The sequence below is a fragment of the Abrus precatorius genome, unplaced genomic scaffold (assembly GCF_003935025.1).
Source record: "Abrus precatorius isolate BTA unplaced genomic scaffold, Abrus_2018 Scaffold11, whole genome shotgun sequence".
NCBI classification, from domain to species: Eukaryota; Viridiplantae; Streptophyta; class Magnoliopsida; order Fabales; family Fabaceae; genus Abrus; species Abrus precatorius.
The window spans coordinates 22,558,227-22,578,106 of NW_020874303.1; the positions used below are offsets into that span (position 1 = coordinate 22,558,227).

Sequence of the window (19,880 nt, forward strand, 5' to 3'; positions counted from 1 at the left end):
TACTTTATTAAACTGATAACTGTAGTTCTTAAAAATTAAAAAATATTTTAATTTTTAAATAAAATAATAATTTTATAATTTATTAAAATAAAAATAAAAATAACAATTATTTAACGTAAAAAAATATAAAATATTTTTTTTTAACTTACAAGATAACTTAACAATTATCTTTAACAAGAATGTCATTTAAAATTTTTTATAATTTCTAACAATTTCTTGTCTTAGTTGAGCCTCTAATAAAATCAAAACACTCATACAAAAATAAATGTTAGAATTAGAAGTAATAATGGGAAGCCTGTATATTTGAATTTGAATTTGAAAAAGCATAAAAATGAAGGAATTGATATTGAGAACGTGAGAAGAAAGAAGATGGAAGGAGAAAGTGGTAATTGTGAAAGGATTATGACAGTGTGACTAGACGACAAACGAGATGGTCGGCAACTGTCGGCCGGTGAACTGGGGGAGATAAAAGCGGCGGAAATTCTAACTTCTCCCTTTCAAAACCGATTCACAATAATTGTTCTTCTTCAAACCCATTCCAATTTCCACCAAAAAATATCGTTGTTATTATTATTATTATTATTAATTAATAACTAAAATTGACACTTGAGTTCTAATTTCCACTTAACAATTGAATAACCATATCTTCAACTCATTCCCTCTCATTCCTTCCCTTTCTTTCTCACTCTAACTTGCGTGCGTGAGTCAGTGCTCTCATCACCACTCGTTCTCCCATTCCGACTCCAATACTTGGTTGCAACAAACATATAGATCTTCCCAACCCTGATTCTGCGATTTCACCACTGTTTCGTTTTTTTTATGAAGCCTCCTTGGCCGTGATTTCCATTTTTTTTTTTTGGCTGGTATGTTGTTTTGCTTCCAAACCCTAATCTCGTTAATCTCCGTGTCTCGGAGTTTATGCTTGGCTTCGGAAATTGGATTTTTTTCAATGCTCTTGTTAGAGTGAAGATCTTTGTTGAAGTCATGAACTTTGTGATGAAATTGCTGTATTTTTTTTAAAATCAGTGTTCTGCTTTGAATGGATTATTCGATGGTTTTATCTTTTTTTTTCGAGTGTCACGTATCCACTGTTGTTTTGGATTGACCTTTCTATGCTTGCAAAGCCCATTTTGAATTTTAGCAACTAAGTACCGTATGTCCTTTTTTCCTTGTGGTCTATTCAGTTGGAGAGAAAAGGGTTGTTTCTTACTTTGCGAAAAATTTAAGGCCATGGCAAATCTAATGCCTAGTTGGCCTTTTCTTGATCTGCTAGCGTGGTGCCTGTTCTTTGTTTGTTTTCACTGCTTGTATGGAATAATCATGCTAAAGACATCATGAAATTTCATAATTTGCAAGTAAAATAAGATTGATTTTGTTGTTTTCCTCTTGCTGATTCTTTCAAAGCTCAATTAAATTTGGTTCTTCTAGTGTTTTACTTTGCATACTTTATAGGCATAATGAAACTGGATGTAAGGCAAGAGTAGAGACTGATGGTGTTTCGACTCTGAGCTTGTAAATTTTCTTTTCGTCTGCTAACCTTTTTTCTTTCCTTTACCTTTTTGATTCTGCAGCTAAAATAGTTGAGATCATTTGGTACCTAAGTTAACACGGACAGTTGAATGTGAATGATGGATGTTGCCGAGATTGAGGTTGAAGAAAATCTATTTGCCGCAAATGATGCCAAAGTATGAATTTTAATTATTTTGCATGCTGCTTTCAAAATTCTAATATTTTTTTGTGTGGTGAATTGGCTATTGCTTTTACAGTATGCACAGTCCTCATGTCAAGGTTTATTTAAAGGCTCAAATTTATTTTATATTAGTTTCTTTATGTTCTACATTCACTTAGGTAGGAAATGGAAACACATTTCTTTATTATTATTATTATTATTATTATTATTTGTTTTCTATTGTATGTATTCAACTTACAAAGAAAAACAATTGATTCTGTCTACACCTTTTAAGGCACGCAAACAAATATTTTACATGGTTATCATGGCTGCCATTTTGGCAAATGTTTTTCATTGCTGGACAAATGAAAAAGAGAAAGAGTAAATGCTTCACGTTCTTTTTGCTCTGTTTTTTTGTACAATTGTTACATTTTTTTTATTTATTAGTAATGTAGTCTAACGAATATCTATCTGGTTACTAATGCAGTTACACGGACAAATGTACAAGGATCTTTCTACAATGTATTGCAAAGTATTGTCAGTATTTCCTTCTTTAGAAGCAGCTAGGCCAAGGAGTAAATCTGGAATTCAGGCATTATGTGCATTGCACGTAGCCTTAGAGAAAGCCAAGAATGTTCTTCAGCACTGCTCAGAGTGCAGTAAACTGTACTTGGTAGGATTTGTTTCTTCTATATTTTAATTGCTGGTCGTGTCTCCCAGTAAACAATTTTTATTTTATCTTGTTGGCTTATCCTATTAACAGTTATCTCTTGTTGGTTGATAAAGTTATTTGTCCTGATACACATTTGGTAGAATATCTTACATATGCCGTTAACATGCTGCAGGCAATAACTGGGGATTCTGTTCTTTTAAAATTTGAGAAGGCTAAATGCGCTCTTGAAGATAGTCTTAGACGGGTGGAAGATATTGTTCCACAATCTATTGGGTGTCAGGTAATAAACTTAAACAATTTGGCTGTGTAGTTCTTTTTTCTTTTTTGGGTGGATTTTAGGTTCATGATACTGTTATATATGTGGAGGGTATTATTCATCCATGCTGATTTCAGTTTTGAACATATGAATGATTAGTACTCTGTTTAGGTGTTTGATTTTGTTATTCCAAAATAAATGAATGCCATCTTGTTTGTAATTTCTGGATTTGGTTTTCTTTTAACACTTGCCCATGTATGTAACACACGATCAAATGTTGCTCTTTTCTTGCTTCCATTATCAGCTTAACTGGTCTGGGGTTTAACTCATTACGTGTTCAGGTTCAGGAGATTGTGAACGAATTTGCAAGTATGGAATTTATGCTTGACCCATCAGAGAAGCAAGTTGGTGATAATTTAATTGTACTGCTCCAGCAGGGGAGAAAGTTTAATGACTCTAATGACAGTAATGAGCTTGAATCTTTTCATCAGGCTGCCACTAGGCTTGGAATCACATCTTCAAGAGCAGCTCTTACTGAAAGAAGAGCTCTAAGGAAACTCAGAGAAAGGGCTAAGGCTGAGGAAGACAAACGGAAGGAATCAATTGTTGTATATCTTTTACATCTTATGATAAAATATTCCAAATTGTTTAGAAACGAGTTCTCAGACGACAATGATTCTCAAGGTTCTGCCCCCTGTTCTCCCACTGTTCAGGGATATATTGAGGATGGTGTCGGTGGTCATTGTCAGGCCTTTGACAGACAGCTTTCAAAACTCAGTTCCTTCAAATTTAAGTCAAATAGTAATAGGAAATCAGGCCAGATGCCTCTTCCACCTGAAGAGTTAAGGTGTCCAATATCATTGCAACTTATGTATGATCCTGTTGTCATTGCTTCTGGGCAAACATATGAAAGAGTTTGCATAGAGAAATGGTTTAGTGATGGGCACAACAACTGCCCAAAGACCCAACATAAACTTTCACATCTTTCTTTGACTCCTAATTACTGTGTTAAGGGTCTCGTTACTAGTTGGTGTGAACAAAATGGTGTTCCTATTCCTGAAGGCCCTCCTGAATCTCCTGATCTTAATTACTGGGGATTGGTATTATCAGAGTCTGGATCTATTAATTCAAGATCTGTAAACAGTGTAAGTTCTTGCAAGTTGAAGGGTGTCAAAGTGGTTCCCCTAGAAGAGAGTGGTATCTCAGAGGAAGCTGTGGAAAATGGAACTGAAAGTGTGTCTGGACATGAAGAAGACAATGAGCAGTATTTTAGTTTTCTGACTGTCTTGACTGTGGAGAACAATTGGAGGAGTAAATGTGAAGTGGTAGAACAGTTAAGGCTGTTACTGAGGGATGATGAGGAAGCCAGGATTTTTATGGGGGCTAATGGGTTTGTTGAAGCACTTTTGCAGTTTTTGCAATCAGCTGTGCATGGAGAGAATTTGATGGCTCAGGAAAGTGGGGCAATGGCTCTCTTTAACCTGGCTGTGAATAACAACAGGTCTGCATTATATTTCTAGTCTTTAAATTTTTCATATGATTACAAAGTCAAAGCAGTTCTCAGAAATTGAAAAATAAGACCTTACATTTTAGCATAAAGCATACCTTCATTGTCTTTTTCTAAAAACCATCTTTATCACAAAAATTTGGTCATGCTGTTTGTTGAAGATCATTGGTGTGTGGCAGTTTTTGTTGCTGTTGTTTGGCCTCTTGCATTTTCCTAAAGAGGCATAAGAATTGTTAGTGCAAATTCTTTTATACTTGGTATAGTAAATAAATTGCTTTTTGTGTGTATGGTTTTGACATGCACTGAAGAAAAAAATGTGCATAGTGCAAGTGGATGTAGAAATTGATCACCACCCATGTTGAATGTGTTTCTACAACTTGATAACATATTTTCTTCAGTATTTTGTCTTTTATTCTTTATAGGCATATGTGAAGTAGGAAGAGAAGGATCTTTGTTTTAATATGTTCCAATAATAAACGTGTCTGAAATTTGTTTTATGATCACATCACTAGCTTGAAGTTGATCTTTTTTCTTTTTCAACAGAAATAAGGAAATGATGTTATCAGCTGGAGTATTATCACTGTTGGAGGAAATGATTTCTAACACTAATTGTTATGGTTGTGCAACTGCTTTATATTTGAATCTCTCTTGCCTTGAAGAAGCCAAGCCTATGATTGGCATGAGTCAGGCTGTTCAGTTCCTAGTCCAGCTTCTTCAGTCTGAATCTGATGTTCAATGCAAGCAAGATTCGCTCCATGCCCTCTATAATCTTTCTACTGTGCCCTCCAATATTCCATACCTCCTTTCATCTGGCATCATTGATGGCCTACAATCCCTTCTTGTAGGCCAGGGTGACCGCATGTTGACAGAAAAATGCATAGTTGTTTTGATAAATTTAGCTACTTCTCAAGTAGGAAGGGAGGAAATCGTATCAAGTCCCGAGCTTATTAGTGCATTGGCTTCGATATTGGACTGTGGTGAGCTCGTAGAGCAGGAGCAAGCTGTCTCTTGTCTCCTAATTTTGTGCAATAGAAGTGAGAAATGCAGTGATATGCTCCTGCAAGAGGGGGTTATACCTGCATTGGTTTCAATGTCAGTGAATGGAACTCTAAGAGGTAAAGAAAAAGCTCAGAAACTCTTGATGCTGTTCCGAGAGCAGCGGCAACGAGACCATTCACCAGTTAAGACACATCTCTGCCCTCCTGAAACTGGTGATTTGCCTATGCCCCCTGCAGAAATGAAACCACTATGCAAGTCAATATCTAGAAGAAAGTCTGGGAAAGCTCTTAGCTTTTTCTGGAAAAGCAAAAGCTGTTCTGTTTACCAGTGTTAAGTTCCATGGGTTGTAAATCTCTCTGTTAGCATCTTTTTTTTCCCCTGGCCCTGCTTTTATCCTCCTCTACTCTCTCTTTCCATGGGTGCTGCTTATTTTTGGTTTTCAAAGCGAAGAAGAGATGTACAGGCCTTTGTAATTTATGGATTTTGTATTCTTCTTTCGCTTCCCCTCTTTGTAATATATCATATCTATATTTCCTTCAAATATTAGCTTGACTACTAGTTAGTTATATTTTTGAAGAGGCTAACTAGTATTTAGTAGAGTCCATTTTGTTAGAAGCTAGCGCATGTCGCTTTATACGTCTATTTCAGCTTTAAAAAGTCTTGCGTCTTTTATGGTCCGTGTTATACTCGGTCTCTTGTCCTCAATTACGTTGATTTCGACATTTTTCTGACCAATATAAAATAATGAAGACCATTAGGACAGAGAGGCTGAGGTATAAAACTGATGCCTGTTAAAAATTACTTTTTTATTTTTTTGAAAAACAAGAAAAAAACACAATTATCAGTTCGGCTATAGGATTTTTCTTTCTATTTTGAAGAGGGGTATGGGATATGTCCATCTAAGCGGAGTACAGAAATTGCAAATTTTTGTGGATTGGATAAGTATTTCGAATTTAATTTCTCATTGGAGACAAAAAATGATAAAGGAAGTACAGAAAACTGTTAAGTTTTTCACAAGCTGACTGCTTTATTTGTTTCCCAAAAATTATTACGTCAAGTCATATTCCTATTTAATACGTTACACAAACCAAAAATAAAAAGAAGAGAAAATGATTGCCAAATGGTCAAAATTAGCTTTTGTAGCCGTGTCTTCTAGTGATTTTTAGATCGCTATCAACATCTTACATGTGGATTGTTGAAGTAATGGTATGGAACAGCGAATCAATTATTTTAACAATTGTTTGTTGGCTATTTCAAGCATGCTTTAACTAAGGTAAAAGTAGCAAGGAATTGGGAAGCAGTGTCTAAATATTCTGGAACATCATGATGAAGAAGGTCATGATGGTTTGACGTAATTAGTCAAACCCAGGATCCATAAGCAATCAAAATTCAACTAGATTTTCTTCCCTACTGAGTGTTGGACCTGTTATTGCCACATTTTGGAGACTTTTCCGTGTAGCACTTGCACATGTACATGTTCAGTCCATGAGTTCTTTTGTTGGTAGAAGAGCTGGATTCCCCTACTCCTTCACTGTATTTTCATCCACAGAATTTAGCTATTATGTGTCAATACAATTATTCAATACAGTTTGTGATCTCACATTTTCGGACGGACAAATCAAGTCCCTGTTTACTTAGATTATTTTATTTCCCTACAGGGATTTCCTTAGATGTGTATGTAGAGTGTTTGTAAGAATTAGTAAGTGTTTTGAATTCAATATAGTTTAGGCCCAAATACACAGTTGGGTTGCGACACCACAGACTGGGTTGACAAGTCCAACTTGACTTAGATCAAACCCATGCTCTTGTGAGATTCTGGACGAGTTAGATGTTGGGCATCATGACTCACGTAGATTACATAATTGTGACTTGTCCGCATTCAAACTTTTATACATGAGACTTTACATTAATTAGTATCCATTATTTGATGTGGTATTATTTTGTTGGAGTACTATTTGACTTAAGTGTCAGAGAGTATCTTTGTATTTACATGAATTGAAGAAAATTATGTATAGATGATGACGTAGGCTTAAATTCAATATGATTGTTTTCCTCTTAATATGATAATTTGTTATGTTTAAACCTTGTTTAAATTGGTTATCAATTTTTAATTTTTGATGTTAATTTCATTTTGATAAATTACTTTTCACTTCTTTATTCACCCATTAATCTCTCACAATAAATTTTTATTACATTGAAATCCTAACTAGCTAACTATTATGGGTGGAAGGGTGACAGGGTCAGTGGATTAATAGTGATGACAATAGTAGCAAGAATCATAATTACAAGAATGTACATAAATTTCATGTTTCTGAAATCATGAACAGTTAGCATCTCCTCACATTTGGTGGGACAATAACAAGTTGATAATGCCCGATCAATACAACTACCAATTCTAGTATTTGAATTTTCAAAAATGGATATTATATGTAATATTATATATTATTATTTTACATACACTCATCTTAAAAAATATTTTTACAAAAAGCGTTTCATAACAAATTACACAAAAACTTAAATAAACAAAATAACTCACAACTCTTAATATGTATTTTTTAATTAATAAAATAATTGTTAATATAATTTTATCTTTTTGTATTTAATATGAATTGTTGTAAATGGTTTTATAAAGATATCATATCTCTATTTCAACAATATATTTTAAATATAAACAAATGCCTAAAAATGTTCCAAATTAGTGGTACAAAAGGTTTATAGTGAATGGAGCATTCGGTTTTTCCTCTTTAGTAATTAGTTTTAAGCAATTCACTATATACAAGTAGAACAAAAAGAATAATTTTGCATACGGTCAACCCGAAATGTATTTGATTGCTTCGTTTCATAAAACAAAAATGGACTTAACTGACGAATTCCCTTAATGATTTCAAGAAATAAATGAAGAACAGACTGGAGAAGAAGACAATAAATGCTATTGCATGTCACAAATTAGAGTTAGACACATTCTAGTTACATTCTCTCTGCCTCCATTAATTTGGTGCTAGTAACGACCAGGTTTCATAAGCCATGCAGATTCAAACAGTTCCAAAAGAGGATCATCTTTGATTTTTTCACTCCCCCCAACTTGATATTTCATAATAGTATCATAAGCTTCAATCTTCTCTCTTCCTTCACATTCACCTTCATCCATTTCCTTCTCACTCTCACACTCGTTCTCCATTTTCTCACGTGGGTTCTCTTCTTTCCCTCTCTCTAATGCTTCTTTGTATGACCCTTTGATGTGACTCGACACGGCCACATCATGAGCCGCTTTATGTTCAACCTCTGATGTTATAGGAGGAAAATTTTCCAAATTCTCACTGTTAACATCATTAGAGGAATTTATGGGAAGGTACCGTTCAGATGATGATTCATTAGAATTCCTGTCAACACCTATTGTTTTCTCATTCACCCTTGAATTTTCTTGTCCCCAATGGTTCAACGTGGAAACCAAACTATTCAACCTTGAGATAACAAGGGTAAGTGCCCATTCCAAAAATGGAACTTGGTGGATTATTGTTGGAAATTTGTTCACTAAACCATTGAATTTTTCTGGCAGGAACAAAATCATTAGTACAATTTCATCGACTTTGTCGAACACGTGTCTTGATGGGGGGAACAATTTCTCGGTGATTTTTTCAATTGCTAGAATCTGATCGTCAATGAATGAGAGAATGGCTAGCAATTGGTATTGCAAAGCATAGATTAGAGGAGTGGCGAATTTGGCTATCTTTGCCATTTTTCTAAATGTTGAACCTAATGGTCCATTGATATCTTGGGTTTTTCCAAAGATATTGTCAGCAATTGCTAAGATGGAGACTCCACATGCATGTAATGGACGATGCCTTGAACTCATTCTTGTGGTTGCTTTAGGCTTCTGAAAAATCATAAGAATAAACCCTAATCACATAATACATTATGTGTATAAAAGCAGTTATGTTATTTGAACATCCTATTTAGTGATACAAAAAAGGTTTTTCATATAGACAAAGAAGATGAAGGACACCATCAATATAGCAGATCTAATATTGTTGGATTTTGCAACAACAAATCTACCAACTAGTCTTTTTATTACCACTAAATTAACTCATTAAGACATTAATAAATAATAACTTCTTATTAAAATTTATGTTAGAATATAAAGAAAAATTCGGAAAGATGAGTGCCTTGTGACAATTTCTAAAAAAAAAATTGTATGTTTAATTTTTATGCTGACCAACATGTTCCTTGTATTATTTATCAAACTACCCATTTACTTTTGGGCTTGCTGTGCAGAGATCAATCAATTCAATAAATGTGCATCAAACGAATCATGAAAGAAAAAAGTACATGGCGTATTAAGTGTCAGAGAAATGTGATAATAAGCAATGAGAAATGTAACATTTGAAAAAACGATTGCTTTGTTTATTCAGTGAATTAAATCGCATTATAAGACGAAAACATCAACATTACATGAAAAATATGATGAAAGAAACATCATAAGAATTTACAAACTTACTTGGGTAAATAAAATGGTGGGTGGCATATGCGTGGTATGGGTACAGAAGATGCTAATAAGAGTCTATAAATCTGCAGGTAACCTACCCTTTTTAGAGATTGCGTAGATCTATTGGTTCCAACAACCTGAAAGTATAAAAAGAAAAATAAAGGCCTAAATTGTATCAACTTGACACATAACTCAAAATGGTTCCTGGCAGCTAGGAATGATGGAGAGAGACAGTTATATTTACCAGCCGTTTGATTTGTATTTATATCGAACAGTTTTAATCAGTTAGTTTAAAATTTGTGAGTATTTATGAAAAGAAATTTAAATATAATTTTTTATGTGATAACATCGTGTAAAAGTTTAACACGAGAAGATAATGATTTTATTCCTAATTATTGGCCAAATTTATTACTTAAATTCTCTTCTAAATTTATAAAAAATATTCTGATTTTATTTTTAATCAACTCAGGACACCTTAATATTAAAAGTTTAACTATGAGTTTAGTTAACTATTTATATAAGATATTAATAAATAAAAAAATATTTTTTTATGATAAAAATTTATTATAAAAATATAAAATGGTACTTATTACAGTATTTTTAAACTTAAAAAATATTAAATACTCTCTTTATATTATATTAAAATATTAAAAAATATTTATGTTTTTTAAAATATATTATTAACTTTATTATTAAAATTAATAAAAAATTAAATATTTTTTTATTATATTAAGATATTAAAATATACTTATATTTTTTTAAAATATACTATTAACTCTACTAATAAAATTAATAATTATGATTATTTTACTTATAGAATACTTACTATTTTTTTAAGTTAACCGCATAAAATATAAGGTACTTGCATGGATTGGAGGTTTGGTTGCTGGCGAGGGAATGGCTACACTTCCCATAGTCCAATATGAAGAAAAGATCATTGAAACCGTTGAGCGGAACCCTGTTGTTGTCGTCATCGGAGAAACCGGTTCCGGCAAGAGCACTCAACTCTCTCAGATGCTTCACCGCCGCCGTTACGGCAAAATCGCCGTCACTCAGCCCCGTCGAGTTGCCGCGGTCTCCGTCGCCAGGTAAACCCTACACAATTCAATTTCAACCCTAGTTCCTTGTTTCCCTCAATAAAGTTCTGCACAACATCGAATTGCATAATACTCGTCTTGTCTTGGCGTTTTTCGCTAATACGTCGTCATTTGACTTCCGTAGACGAGTTGCACAAGAGCTTGGTGTTAAGCTTGGTGAGGAAGTAGGGTACGCAATTCGATTCGAGGACAGGACTTCACACAACACGCGCATTAAGTAATGGCATTCTAGTTTTGTAGTACTTTCTCGACTTGGTTTTATTTCCAATTGGTGTTTGGTTGTTTAAGGTGGTAAATGATGATTGTTATTGATTTTATTCGATTAGGTACCTTACTGATGGAGTTCTTCTTCGTGAAATTCTTGCTAATCCTGAGTTAAATGAGTATTCTGTAATCATATTGGATGAAGCTCATGAACGGAGTTTAAACACGTAAGACGTGGCAGTGGCACCCTCTTCCGTGTCTTGGAAAATTGTGTTATTCTAGATTGTTAGGTTTATACTTTTTGTTCTTCATGCAATATTTTGTGATTGGGGCTTATCATCAGGGATATATTGATGGGACTGATGAAACGCTTGGTTAGAATACGTTCCTCGGATCTCAAAGTTTTGATCACGTCCGCAACACTTGATGGCGATAAAGTATCAAACTTCTTTGCCGATTGTCCCGTTTTGACCATTCCAGGAAAATTGTATCCGGTTGAGGTTCTTTATAGCAAGGAGCGTCCCTCTAGCTATCTTGAGGCTTCCCTGAAAACTGCTCTTGGTATGACATTGGGTTTTAAGTTGATTTGTATGCCAAGTTAAATGGTTTTATTAGTACCAGTACTTAATATTTAATATTTTATACTGCATGTATGTGAATAAGTTTGCGTTGGTGCCTTGTAGCTCGATAAAAATTCTGCTTATGTACTAATTGTTTATCCTACACGTCTATTTGCCATCTGTTAAGATAACATTTCTTGAAATCTGGTATTGGCCCTTGGGGGGGGGGGGATGCATTTTAAATCTGAATTGTGAAATCTATCTGTTAATGTTGATGTAATCATGTAAATAATCAAATTCACTTCCTTCAGCTCCTTCACTGATTGAATGGCTTGTCTTTGCAAGTATAAAGTCAGGAAATGTTGTCATGTTCAATTGTACACACTCCATTTCAGATGTATTATTTCCCATATTCGTATTTTTTTTTTAAATTTCCAGTGATTGATGAGGTATTGTTTTTGCAGATATACATATTCATGACCTGGAAGGGGATATTTTAATATTCGTGACTGGACAGGTGACATTTTTGTTTTATGGTATTTACCACATAACTTTCCACTTCAGAATGTAAACCTTATTGCATGTTTTGATTAACATATTTTGGTTTGAGGAGGTAGTCAGTTTTCTTTTGTTTCCTGAGAGAGCTTTTGTTAAAGAAAGAATTTCTTTTCCAGAATTAACCTGAATCCAAAATCCTTTAGTTTCTGATATGATGTAATGATTGAACGAGTTTCAATGACCTTCATGCAGGATGACATAGAGAAGCTGGTATCTAAGTTAGAAGATAAAGTACGGGCCCTTGAGGAAGGTTCCTGCATGGATGCTATAATCCTTCCTCTACATGGTTCTTTGCCACCTGAATTGCAGGCAAGTAGTTTTTGTTTTTGTACAACTTTTCTGATAAAAACTTATGCTTACCATTGACTTGAGTTATTCTCTCTTAGTTCCAAATACAATCAAATTTCTATGAACCAATGTGATGATGTCTGACACTCTGACTGATACTTCAGATACAAAGAAGCAGTAATTGTGAGAATATTTAGAAAGGCATTATAATTTCATTCCCATACATAACTCTTAGTTTTCTTTTTCATTTTGTCTATAGAAAACTTGACTAATTAGCAGTTGAAGAATGTTGAAACTTCCTTGAGTGTATTTATGCTAAGAAACCAGTAACAGTAATGGAATATAATGCGGAAAAAGATCTAAGGGTTGAAAGAGGGGAACCAGTAATTATTATTCACTGTCATCAAATCATGCATAGAACCAGTGCCCAGGGCTCCTTCAGAGACTGTATTTCTTCCTCAACAACACACAATTCTTCTCACTCTACTAAACAACACATTTCTTCCTTAATGACTACTGTCAGCTCATCATCATCAACTAACTAACTTCCTAAACTTTTTTCTTTCTCCTATAGTACATTTTCCATGTTCTCGGATCATCTCTCCTATCATCTATTAACTGATCTGTATCTGGGCCTTGGTTCATAACAATTTATCTTTATTCTTTCCTCTTTTAACTGTTAGTTAAGTTGTTTGCTTCATATCCACATGTCAAATCATATATATTAGCTTGCAATTAACACTTAAAAGCATATAATTGCTCCTCATCTTTTGAGGGAAAGGCCTTAAATATACAACAATTGATGTATGAGATATTTTATCCCACAAAATAAAGTTTTAGGCATTGTAATTTCTTCTTGCATTTGAAACTCATGCATGCCATGTCTTGTATAATCTTACAGGTGCGTGTATTTAATCCACCACCTCCAAATTGCAGACGAATTATTGTTGCAACAAATATTGCTGAAACTTCCTTGACTGTTGATGGTGTAGTGTAAGGACACTGATACTTGGTTAAATATTATTATTCTGTTATTACAACTTCAGTAAAGGTATCCATTATCCAGGTGACTTGTTATATCATCATGGAGATAAATTATTGTATCTTATTGTTGTTCTTGCCATTATTACTTATTGTTGTGATTCAAATGTTTTTTTAATCATTTCTGTAGCCTATTTATTTTCATCTTTAACCAGGGAATAGGTTAAAAGTTTTTGGAGAACCAAAACTCCTTGTAATCCATTTATTGAAGATTTGGCAAAGTTCATGACTAAACTATCTCATTAAAAGCAGTGTCAATATTGTCCCCAAAAAAAGAGGATGAAAACATTGTGGGCAAAACAATAAGATGTGTAATCATTATATACCACAGCTGGTAATGCATTCATTTCTGTCTTACATAATTTAAAATATCACATACAGAAGGATGTATGGTTGCTTTAACTTATTATTTATGTTTTGAGATATTTAACTACATCGTTTCTGTAATGTCAATTTATATAAAAACTAAAGGTGGGAAAAAACAAAATTAATGACATGGTTTCCTGTAGCATATTATGGGATGCAATTATTGAGAAAAACAAGTCCTTCTTGCCATTTGCCTATTGTGATTTGGAGTGTCTTTCACAATCATTTTCTCCTTTAGATCATGCTCATAAACTTGTCTACTCACTGATTGTTAAATTGTTTTTATTTTTATGAAATTTAGGTATGTTATTGACTCTGGGTATGTGAAGCAAAGACAGTATAATCCATCTAGTGGCATGTATTCTCTTGATGTTGTTCAAATTAGCAAGTAAGCAATTAACAATTTGATATCTCATTGTGGCCCTTGTAAATTTTAAAATACCCAATTCATGAGCTTTAATATGATTTCGAATAATTCCTGACCATGCAGAGTGCAAGCTAATCAGCGTGCAGGTCGAGCTGGACGAACACGTCCAGGGAAATGCTATCGTCTATACCCTTCCCAACTTTACCATGATGAGTTCTTGGATGTTACAGTTCCTGAAATTCAGAGATCTTCGCTTGCAGGCAGTGTTCTTTACTTGAAGTCATTGGACTTCCCAGATATTGACATTCTCAAATTCGACTTTCTTGATTCTCCATCATGTATGATACGTACATAAATACACACAAACACACACAAATTTAAATATAAATTGAAATTTTCTCTCCTTGCATCAAGTAACTAAACTTGAATCTCATTGATGATTCTGGGAATCTTTTCCTCTCATCTCAAGAAGTTTTAATTCCTTTATATATATTGTGTGTGTGTGTGGCGGGGGGGGGGGGGCCTCGATTCTTATATTTGTTTCTTGTAGTTTCTTGACTCAAAAGTTAGTGAGTTTTTACTCAAGTTTAATTTGGTGATTGAATAACCGGGTTTGATGCAGCTGAGTCCTTACAAGATGCCTTGAAGCAATTATATCTGATTGATTCTATTGATGAAAATGGTGTGATTACAAGTATTGGACGGAAAATGGCTGGTACTTTTCTTTGCATTTTAGTGTTGAATTTCAAATATCTGTATGGAGATATCACCCATTAAGCAATATTATCTTTGTGATGATAAGGGTCGTCACTAGTATACTATTTTTCTACATTATTATTTTATAGAAGTTTGTCTCTGCCAGGCTTGACAATGGAAGTTGTGCTCACTGCCCAGTGTTGACCATAAAATTTATTGTTTTCTTACCCATTCATTTTCTTAATCAGATGTTTAAGGATGAGTGCTTCTCTTGGTTCCTTGACTTGTTTCTTGATTCTATGCAGAGCTTCCGTTAGAGCCTTCCTTAGCAAGAACTTTAATGGAGGCAAGCGATTATGGTTGCATATCCGAGGCTTTGACTGTTGCTGCCATGTTATCGGCTGAAACAACATTGCTACCAGGGCAGAGGTTGAGTCCTTTGAAAACTCTAAAATTTATATATATACAGGGAGAGAGAGATTAGGTGGAGCTAAGCATCCTCCACATTTTCAATTACACTGGAAAGGCTATTGTCTTTCTTTATTGAAACAATGCCCTAAACTTGTGTTTTTAAGGCATTTTATCTTTCATGGCTTATAGAGTCATACTGTCTCAAAACCATTAAGTCAAGCATGCTTAATAAATTGACACCTTTTGTTGGTTTAAAAGCCCCAGCCATGTAGGTTTTTCTTTTCAATTTTATATGGAGAGAACGTAGTATCAAGAGAAACTAATGGCTAAATGGAGATCCTATTTACATGGAATAATCAGGAAAGGAATAGAAGAAAATAATGTCAGTTGATTTTGTTTGAAATGACTTAAAATGCCCAAAAGTCCTATTAAAAGGAAATGGTTGGTCTAATTAAAAGTGTCAATGCTAACCTCTGCACCTAGGTGAAGGAGGTTGGCATTCCCTATAGAAACACACACAATTGGATTGTTATTAACTCCATTCTTATATAATTTTCACAATTCCCATACTTGTGAATATCTACTATGATTTGACAAAACAAAAGTAAAGAACCAGGAACATAGGATGCTGTGTACATTGTTTATTCATTGACAAGGACCGAGTAACTGAGCTGTAACAACATTCCTATAATTTGCAGAAAAACTGATAAAAAGAGGAAACACACAATATCTAACCTTCCTGATGGTTCTGGCTTGGGTGATCACATTCAATTGCTGCAGATATATGAGTGTTGGGATCAAACTGATTATGACATTGGTTGGTGCAAAGACAATGGCTTGCAGGTACCTTTACATATTCTAGTAATGCCTAGAATGACATAAATTTGGGACTGAACTTTTGCATTTTGCAATGAAGTCTGGTAAAAGATTTAGTTAGAAGGCTAGTAGTATCCTTGTGGAGTATTTGTCTTCCCACATTCAATTCAGATAGTTGTATCCTTTCAAGAAAAAAATCATATGGGTCATTGAGAAAGACATTCTGTTATTTCTTGATGACAATGCATGCATTTTTATTTCACTCTTAGTTGAAATCTCTGGTATTCATATCAGATTCATTCTAAAATATGAAGTGATGTGTTAATATGATTCCTTTTTTTGTATATGTGATCATTCTGGAATCAACTGATTGAAGGTGCGAGGGATGTTGTTTGTCAAAGATGTCCGTAAGCAGTTATCTCAGATAATGCAGAAAATAGCAAAGGGTTTGTATTCCACATTCTTGAGAAATTTACCTGTATGAAGTGAATAATAATACACTTTCAGATGGAGCAGTAATGTCACTAGCAAAAAGAGCTAGTATTTTGATTTTTGACACATTATATCCCCATTGATCCATTTGTTTTTTTTTTTTTTTTTAATAAGTGCATAATACTAGTTGACCGAGCATATTTTAATTGGGTCTCACATGGAGTTAGTTTGGAGCATATTTTAATTGGTCTTTTCCATCCACCTCCCCTTCATCCTTCGTGTTGATTTTGGTAATTTGTGTACAATTAATTTTAAAATTGTTACTTTTAGAAGATTGAGTTTTGTGTTTGAAATATTCATCAAAAGTAATTTTGTAAGAATTAGTTGTGGTTGTGTAATTTGGTGGTTATGATGGTTAATATACTTTCCTTTATGTCATTTTGGGGTCAAAACTCAGGTTTTTGGGAGACCTGCTAAGTAGCCATTTACAGGATAGGATTCATTTTCCACCACAAACCAGATAGAAAAAGTGCATCATAATAACATTTGCACTACCATCCAAATATGCACTTGCCACCACGATTATCAGACAACTCATTTATGTGGTTTGGCAATAAAAGCATTGTCATTTGCCAGCGTGAGAAGATCTTTGTTGTTTCTTCTTTGTCACAGATTTGTATTATAATTTAAATCTCTCCTGGCCCAAGTAGGTTTTGCAGTAATATTTAGTTATAACAACTTACTGTGCATGCCAAAGGAGTAAAAATGGATAGAAGCTTTACCATCATGCAATCAAGTTCTTGCATGGAAACTTATGTTTGCACACTTAGCTATATCCAATATCACCATTCATTTGGGGTGCTATTGGTTCCTGCTATATCATTTTAGTGACATCAAGCAGTTTCAAGAGTATATCTTTGATAAAATTGGATCAGAAGTATCCCAAAAAGGGGAATGGAAAGTGGAATTAGATCATGGGAAAAAGAATTAATCTCTTGTCCAATTCCTTTTTATTTACATTCAAATTGGTGAATCTCCAGCTAGTTATCATTTTATGAATGGTATTTCCTCACCCCTTAACATATATATATATTTTTCAATCTTGTAATAGGACCACTGGATGTAAGGGCAAATGGGAAAAGGGATGAGTTCCGGCAAGATTATCGAAATTTGAGGAAGGCTTTATGTGTGGGCTATGCAAATCAATTGGCTGAAAGAAAGATGCATCACAATGGATATCGAACTCTGGGTTTCCAAGCTCAAGTAGTTCAGGTAATAAATAAAAAGTTTATAGCCACTATTGCATGTCACCATTACTTTTAGCAGCACTTCTAATTTATTTGGTGTTAACATATTATCTCCTTTAAATTATTTCCCTTAAATCCATTCACTTTTACGGTGAAGTACTGTAGTCCATAGCTAAGGGTGACAGAACTTGCAGACTCCAAATAAAAAAGAAGGGGCTAGTGTTACTGATAACAAAGGCTATATGCTCCAAAGTTGTGTGAATTTCAGAATTAGTAGTTAGTATTTATCAATTTCAATTGAATGCTCGGTTTGTAGATACCTGGATGACCTGAATCTTCTGCATTAGGTACATCCATCCTCTGTGATGAATCCTGATGAGCTGGGGAAGTTCCCAGACTATGTTGTGTACCATGAACTAATTGCAACTCCGCGGCCATACATGAGAAATGTGTGTGCTGTTGAGATGAGATGGGTTATACCCATTACTAACAAGCTTAAGACCCTAGATGTGTACAAATTAAGGTAAACTCCCAAGGTGTTCAATTATTTTCTTTATTATTATTATATTTTTTGGGGGGTTCTATGATCATTGCTGGCTCTAATTCCTTTATCTGAAGCAGTGGGGGTGTTCATAATGTTGAGGAGGAATCTGAGAAAAATCTTCCACATTTACCCAAGAAGGATGTTGAGGTTGCTGGGACTACTGATGACCGTGAAAGTAGAATCCAAGCTGCTAGAGAACGGTTTCTTGCTCGTAAAGCCCAGAAATGAGCACATATAGACCTGTGGAGAATATCTTGGCTTGTCAGGCATTTTGTTAAATGCGCACGTTACCTGAAAGGATGGAGAGTCGGGATGAGCTGACAGTCGAGTTTTCCACATAGTCACAACATGCTATAGTGTTATCTCAGCTTCGTCCTCATGCAGTGCCTCTCACAAACATCAGAAAGTTTAGCACAGAAATCTGAGATTGGGTCACACACGGATCTGATAATTTGGTTGAGTGGCTGAATGCATTTATACCTTTTACTTGTGCTCTTGGTTATTGAAATGTACCCAGAACGGAGAAAGAAGACAAAGGTCTGATAATTTGGTTGAGTGGCTGAATGCATTTATACCTTTTACTTGTGCTCTTGGTTATTGAAATGTACCCAGAACGGAGAAAGAAGACAAAGGAAGTGGAAGGAAAACGGAGAGGCAAGCCCCCTTGATTAGTAAATGATAATTGAACAATTCTGAGGGGTTTTTGAAACGCAATCGTGGTTACAGACTTGTTTGTTAATCAGACAGAAATGATTACCATTTACCTATAAGTTCAATTACATCCTTGTTTGATATTGAGCCTGTTTAGATTGAGATAATACCTAGCTGAGATTGCATTTGAAGTTTAACTTATAAAACATGATAGTAGTGTGTATGTGAAACAAGATCGATCTTTCTCTAATAGGGCGTCGATTCTCAATCTGATGATCAATTCAAGGTGTGTGGACATCACCTAAACACTGAGTTGATTATCTTCAGACAATGGCATTCTCTTCGCTATATATTTCAAACTTCTCATATGTCATATCCTGTGGGTGTAATCACGTTAGCATGGTGCATATTCTATAGCCATAGGGCAGGCAAATATGCAAAGTCCAACTCCGTGTGCATGACTTACTCCCGTTTTTTCCACCGAGAAAAAGTATGTGGCGATCTCAAGCAGCCAAAAATTACTGTAATGGATAAAAGGCAAGAAGTAGACTGACTAGCTATTTCAATTACTTACACGCAACATCTCACTTATCATTAAGGATTATATGATTTCCATCGAATAATTTATATAAAAAAATGTGTGTATTTTCATATGCTCTTTTTAATACACTTTTAATTATTAATTAAAATTTAATAAAAATTGTATAAAATTTATATTTTTTATTTTTCTAGTAATTTTTAATTAATAATTAAGAGTTTCTTCTTCTAATTTATAATATCCGACAATCAAAATTTATATAGCAAAAGATAAACGGTGATAAAGCACTAACTTACCTTCATCACGAAGGCCACGGACTTAAAAATTTCACTGTATTATATGTTAGGCCTCGGTTGTGATGTATTTTTGGATACAGAACACGAGTCAAATCACAATAGCATTCGGCCTTTAGTAGTGTGCCACATTTTTATTTCCAGATATTTAAAATGTTATGGATATTATTTTTAACGCCGCACA

General features: G+C 34.3%; 3 protein-coding genes across 7 annotated transcripts; 2 read left to right on the forward strand and 1 right to left on the reverse strand.

The window, feature by feature from the left end:
* The first annotated feature begins 518 nt into the window (after positions 1–518).
* On the forward strand, positions 519–6,077 carry LOC113853800 (U-box domain-containing protein 45-like). Of its 3 annotated transcripts, XM_027484433.1 has the most exons (7): positions 519–863; positions 1,572–1,685; positions 2,157–2,342; positions 2,515–2,622; positions 2,940–3,002; positions 3,090–4,099; positions 4,649–5,702. In XM_027484433.1, exons 2-7 carry the CDS (start codon positions 1,626–1,628, stop codon positions 5,436–5,438), a joined length of 2,217 nt encoding a protein of 738 aa, XP_027340234.1. In that variant the 5' UTR covers positions 519–863; positions 1,572–1,625; the 3' UTR covers positions 5,439–5,702. The 3 variants fall into 3 exon arrangements, with proteins under 3 accessions (XP_027340234.1, XP_027340233.1, XP_027340232.1); XM_027484432.1 differs by having other exon boundaries at positions 2,940–4,099; positions 4,649–6,077; XM_027484431.1 differs by having other exon boundaries at positions 519–767; positions 2,940–4,099; positions 4,649–5,752.
* A 2,025-nt stretch (positions 6,078–8,102) lies between these two features.
* LOC113855840 lies at positions 8,103–9,626 on the reverse strand. Its single transcript, XM_027487469.1, has 2 exons — positions 9,601–9,626; positions 8,103–8,982 (listed from the first exon to the last, which is right to left on the reverse strand). The coding sequence occupies exons 1-2, from the start codon at positions 9,624–9,626 to the stop codon at positions 8,103–8,105; spliced, it is 906 nt and encodes a 301-aa protein (XP_027343270.1).
* Positions 9,627–10,433: 807 nt separating this feature from the next.
* Positions 10,434–19,376, forward strand: LOC113853733 (probable pre-mRNA-splicing factor ATP-dependent RNA helicase DEAH4). Of its 3 annotated transcripts, none has more exons than XM_027484307.1 (16): positions 10,434–10,675; positions 10,809–10,901; positions 11,011–11,115; positions 11,232–11,449; positions 11,913–11,965; positions 12,199–12,315; positions 13,196–13,287; positions 14,003–14,089; positions 14,192–14,406; positions 14,691–14,783; positions 15,070–15,193; positions 15,874–16,018; positions 16,368–16,437; positions 17,535–17,695; positions 18,018–18,193; positions 18,292–19,376. In XM_027484307.1, the coding sequence occupies exons 1-16, from the start codon at positions 10,485–10,487 to the stop codon at positions 18,440–18,442; spliced, it is 2,091 nt and encodes a 696-aa protein (XP_027340108.1). In that variant the 5' UTR covers positions 10,434–10,484; the 3' UTR covers positions 18,443–19,376. The 3 variants fall into 3 exon arrangements, with proteins under 3 accessions (XP_027340108.1, XP_027340107.1, XP_027340109.1); XM_027484306.1 differs by having other exon boundaries at positions 10,479–10,675; positions 18,289–19,189; XM_027484308.1 differs by having other exon boundaries at positions 10,479–10,675; positions 14,192–14,328; positions 17,535–19,228.
* The last annotated feature ends 504 nt before the right edge of the window (positions 19,377–19,880 follow it).

Coding starts and splice junctions, on each gene's coding strand:
- LOC113853800 (XM_027484432.1), top strand. CDS start 1,626: ATGATGGATGTTGCCGAGATTGAGGTTGAAGAAAATCTATTTGCCGCA. Junction 2,623..2,939: donor CACAATCTATTGGGTGTCAG/GTAATAAACTTA, acceptor TTACGTGTTCAG/GTTCAGGAGATTGTGAACGA. Junction 4,100..4,648: donor CTGGCTGTGAATAACAACAG/GTCTGCATTATA, acceptor CTTTTTCAACAG/AAATAAGGAAATGATGTTAT.
- LOC113855840 (XM_027487469.1), bottom strand. CDS start 9,626: ATGCCACCCACCATTTTATTTACCCA. Junction 8,983..9,600: donor CCCACCATTTTATTTACCCA/AGTAAGTTTGTA, acceptor TCTTATGATTTT/TCAGAAGCCTAAAGCAACCA.
- LOC113853733 (XM_027484306.1), top strand. CDS start 10,485: ATGGCTACACTTCCCATAGTCCAATATGAAGAAAAGATCATTGAAACC. Junction 14,090..14,191: donor GATGTTGTTCAAATTAGCAA/GTAAGCAATTAA, acceptor CTGACCATGCAG/AGTGCAAGCTAATCAGCGTG. Junction 15,194..15,873: donor ACATTGCTACCAGGGCAGAG/GTTGAGTCCTTT, acceptor TATAATTTGCAG/AAAAACTGATAAAAAGAGGA.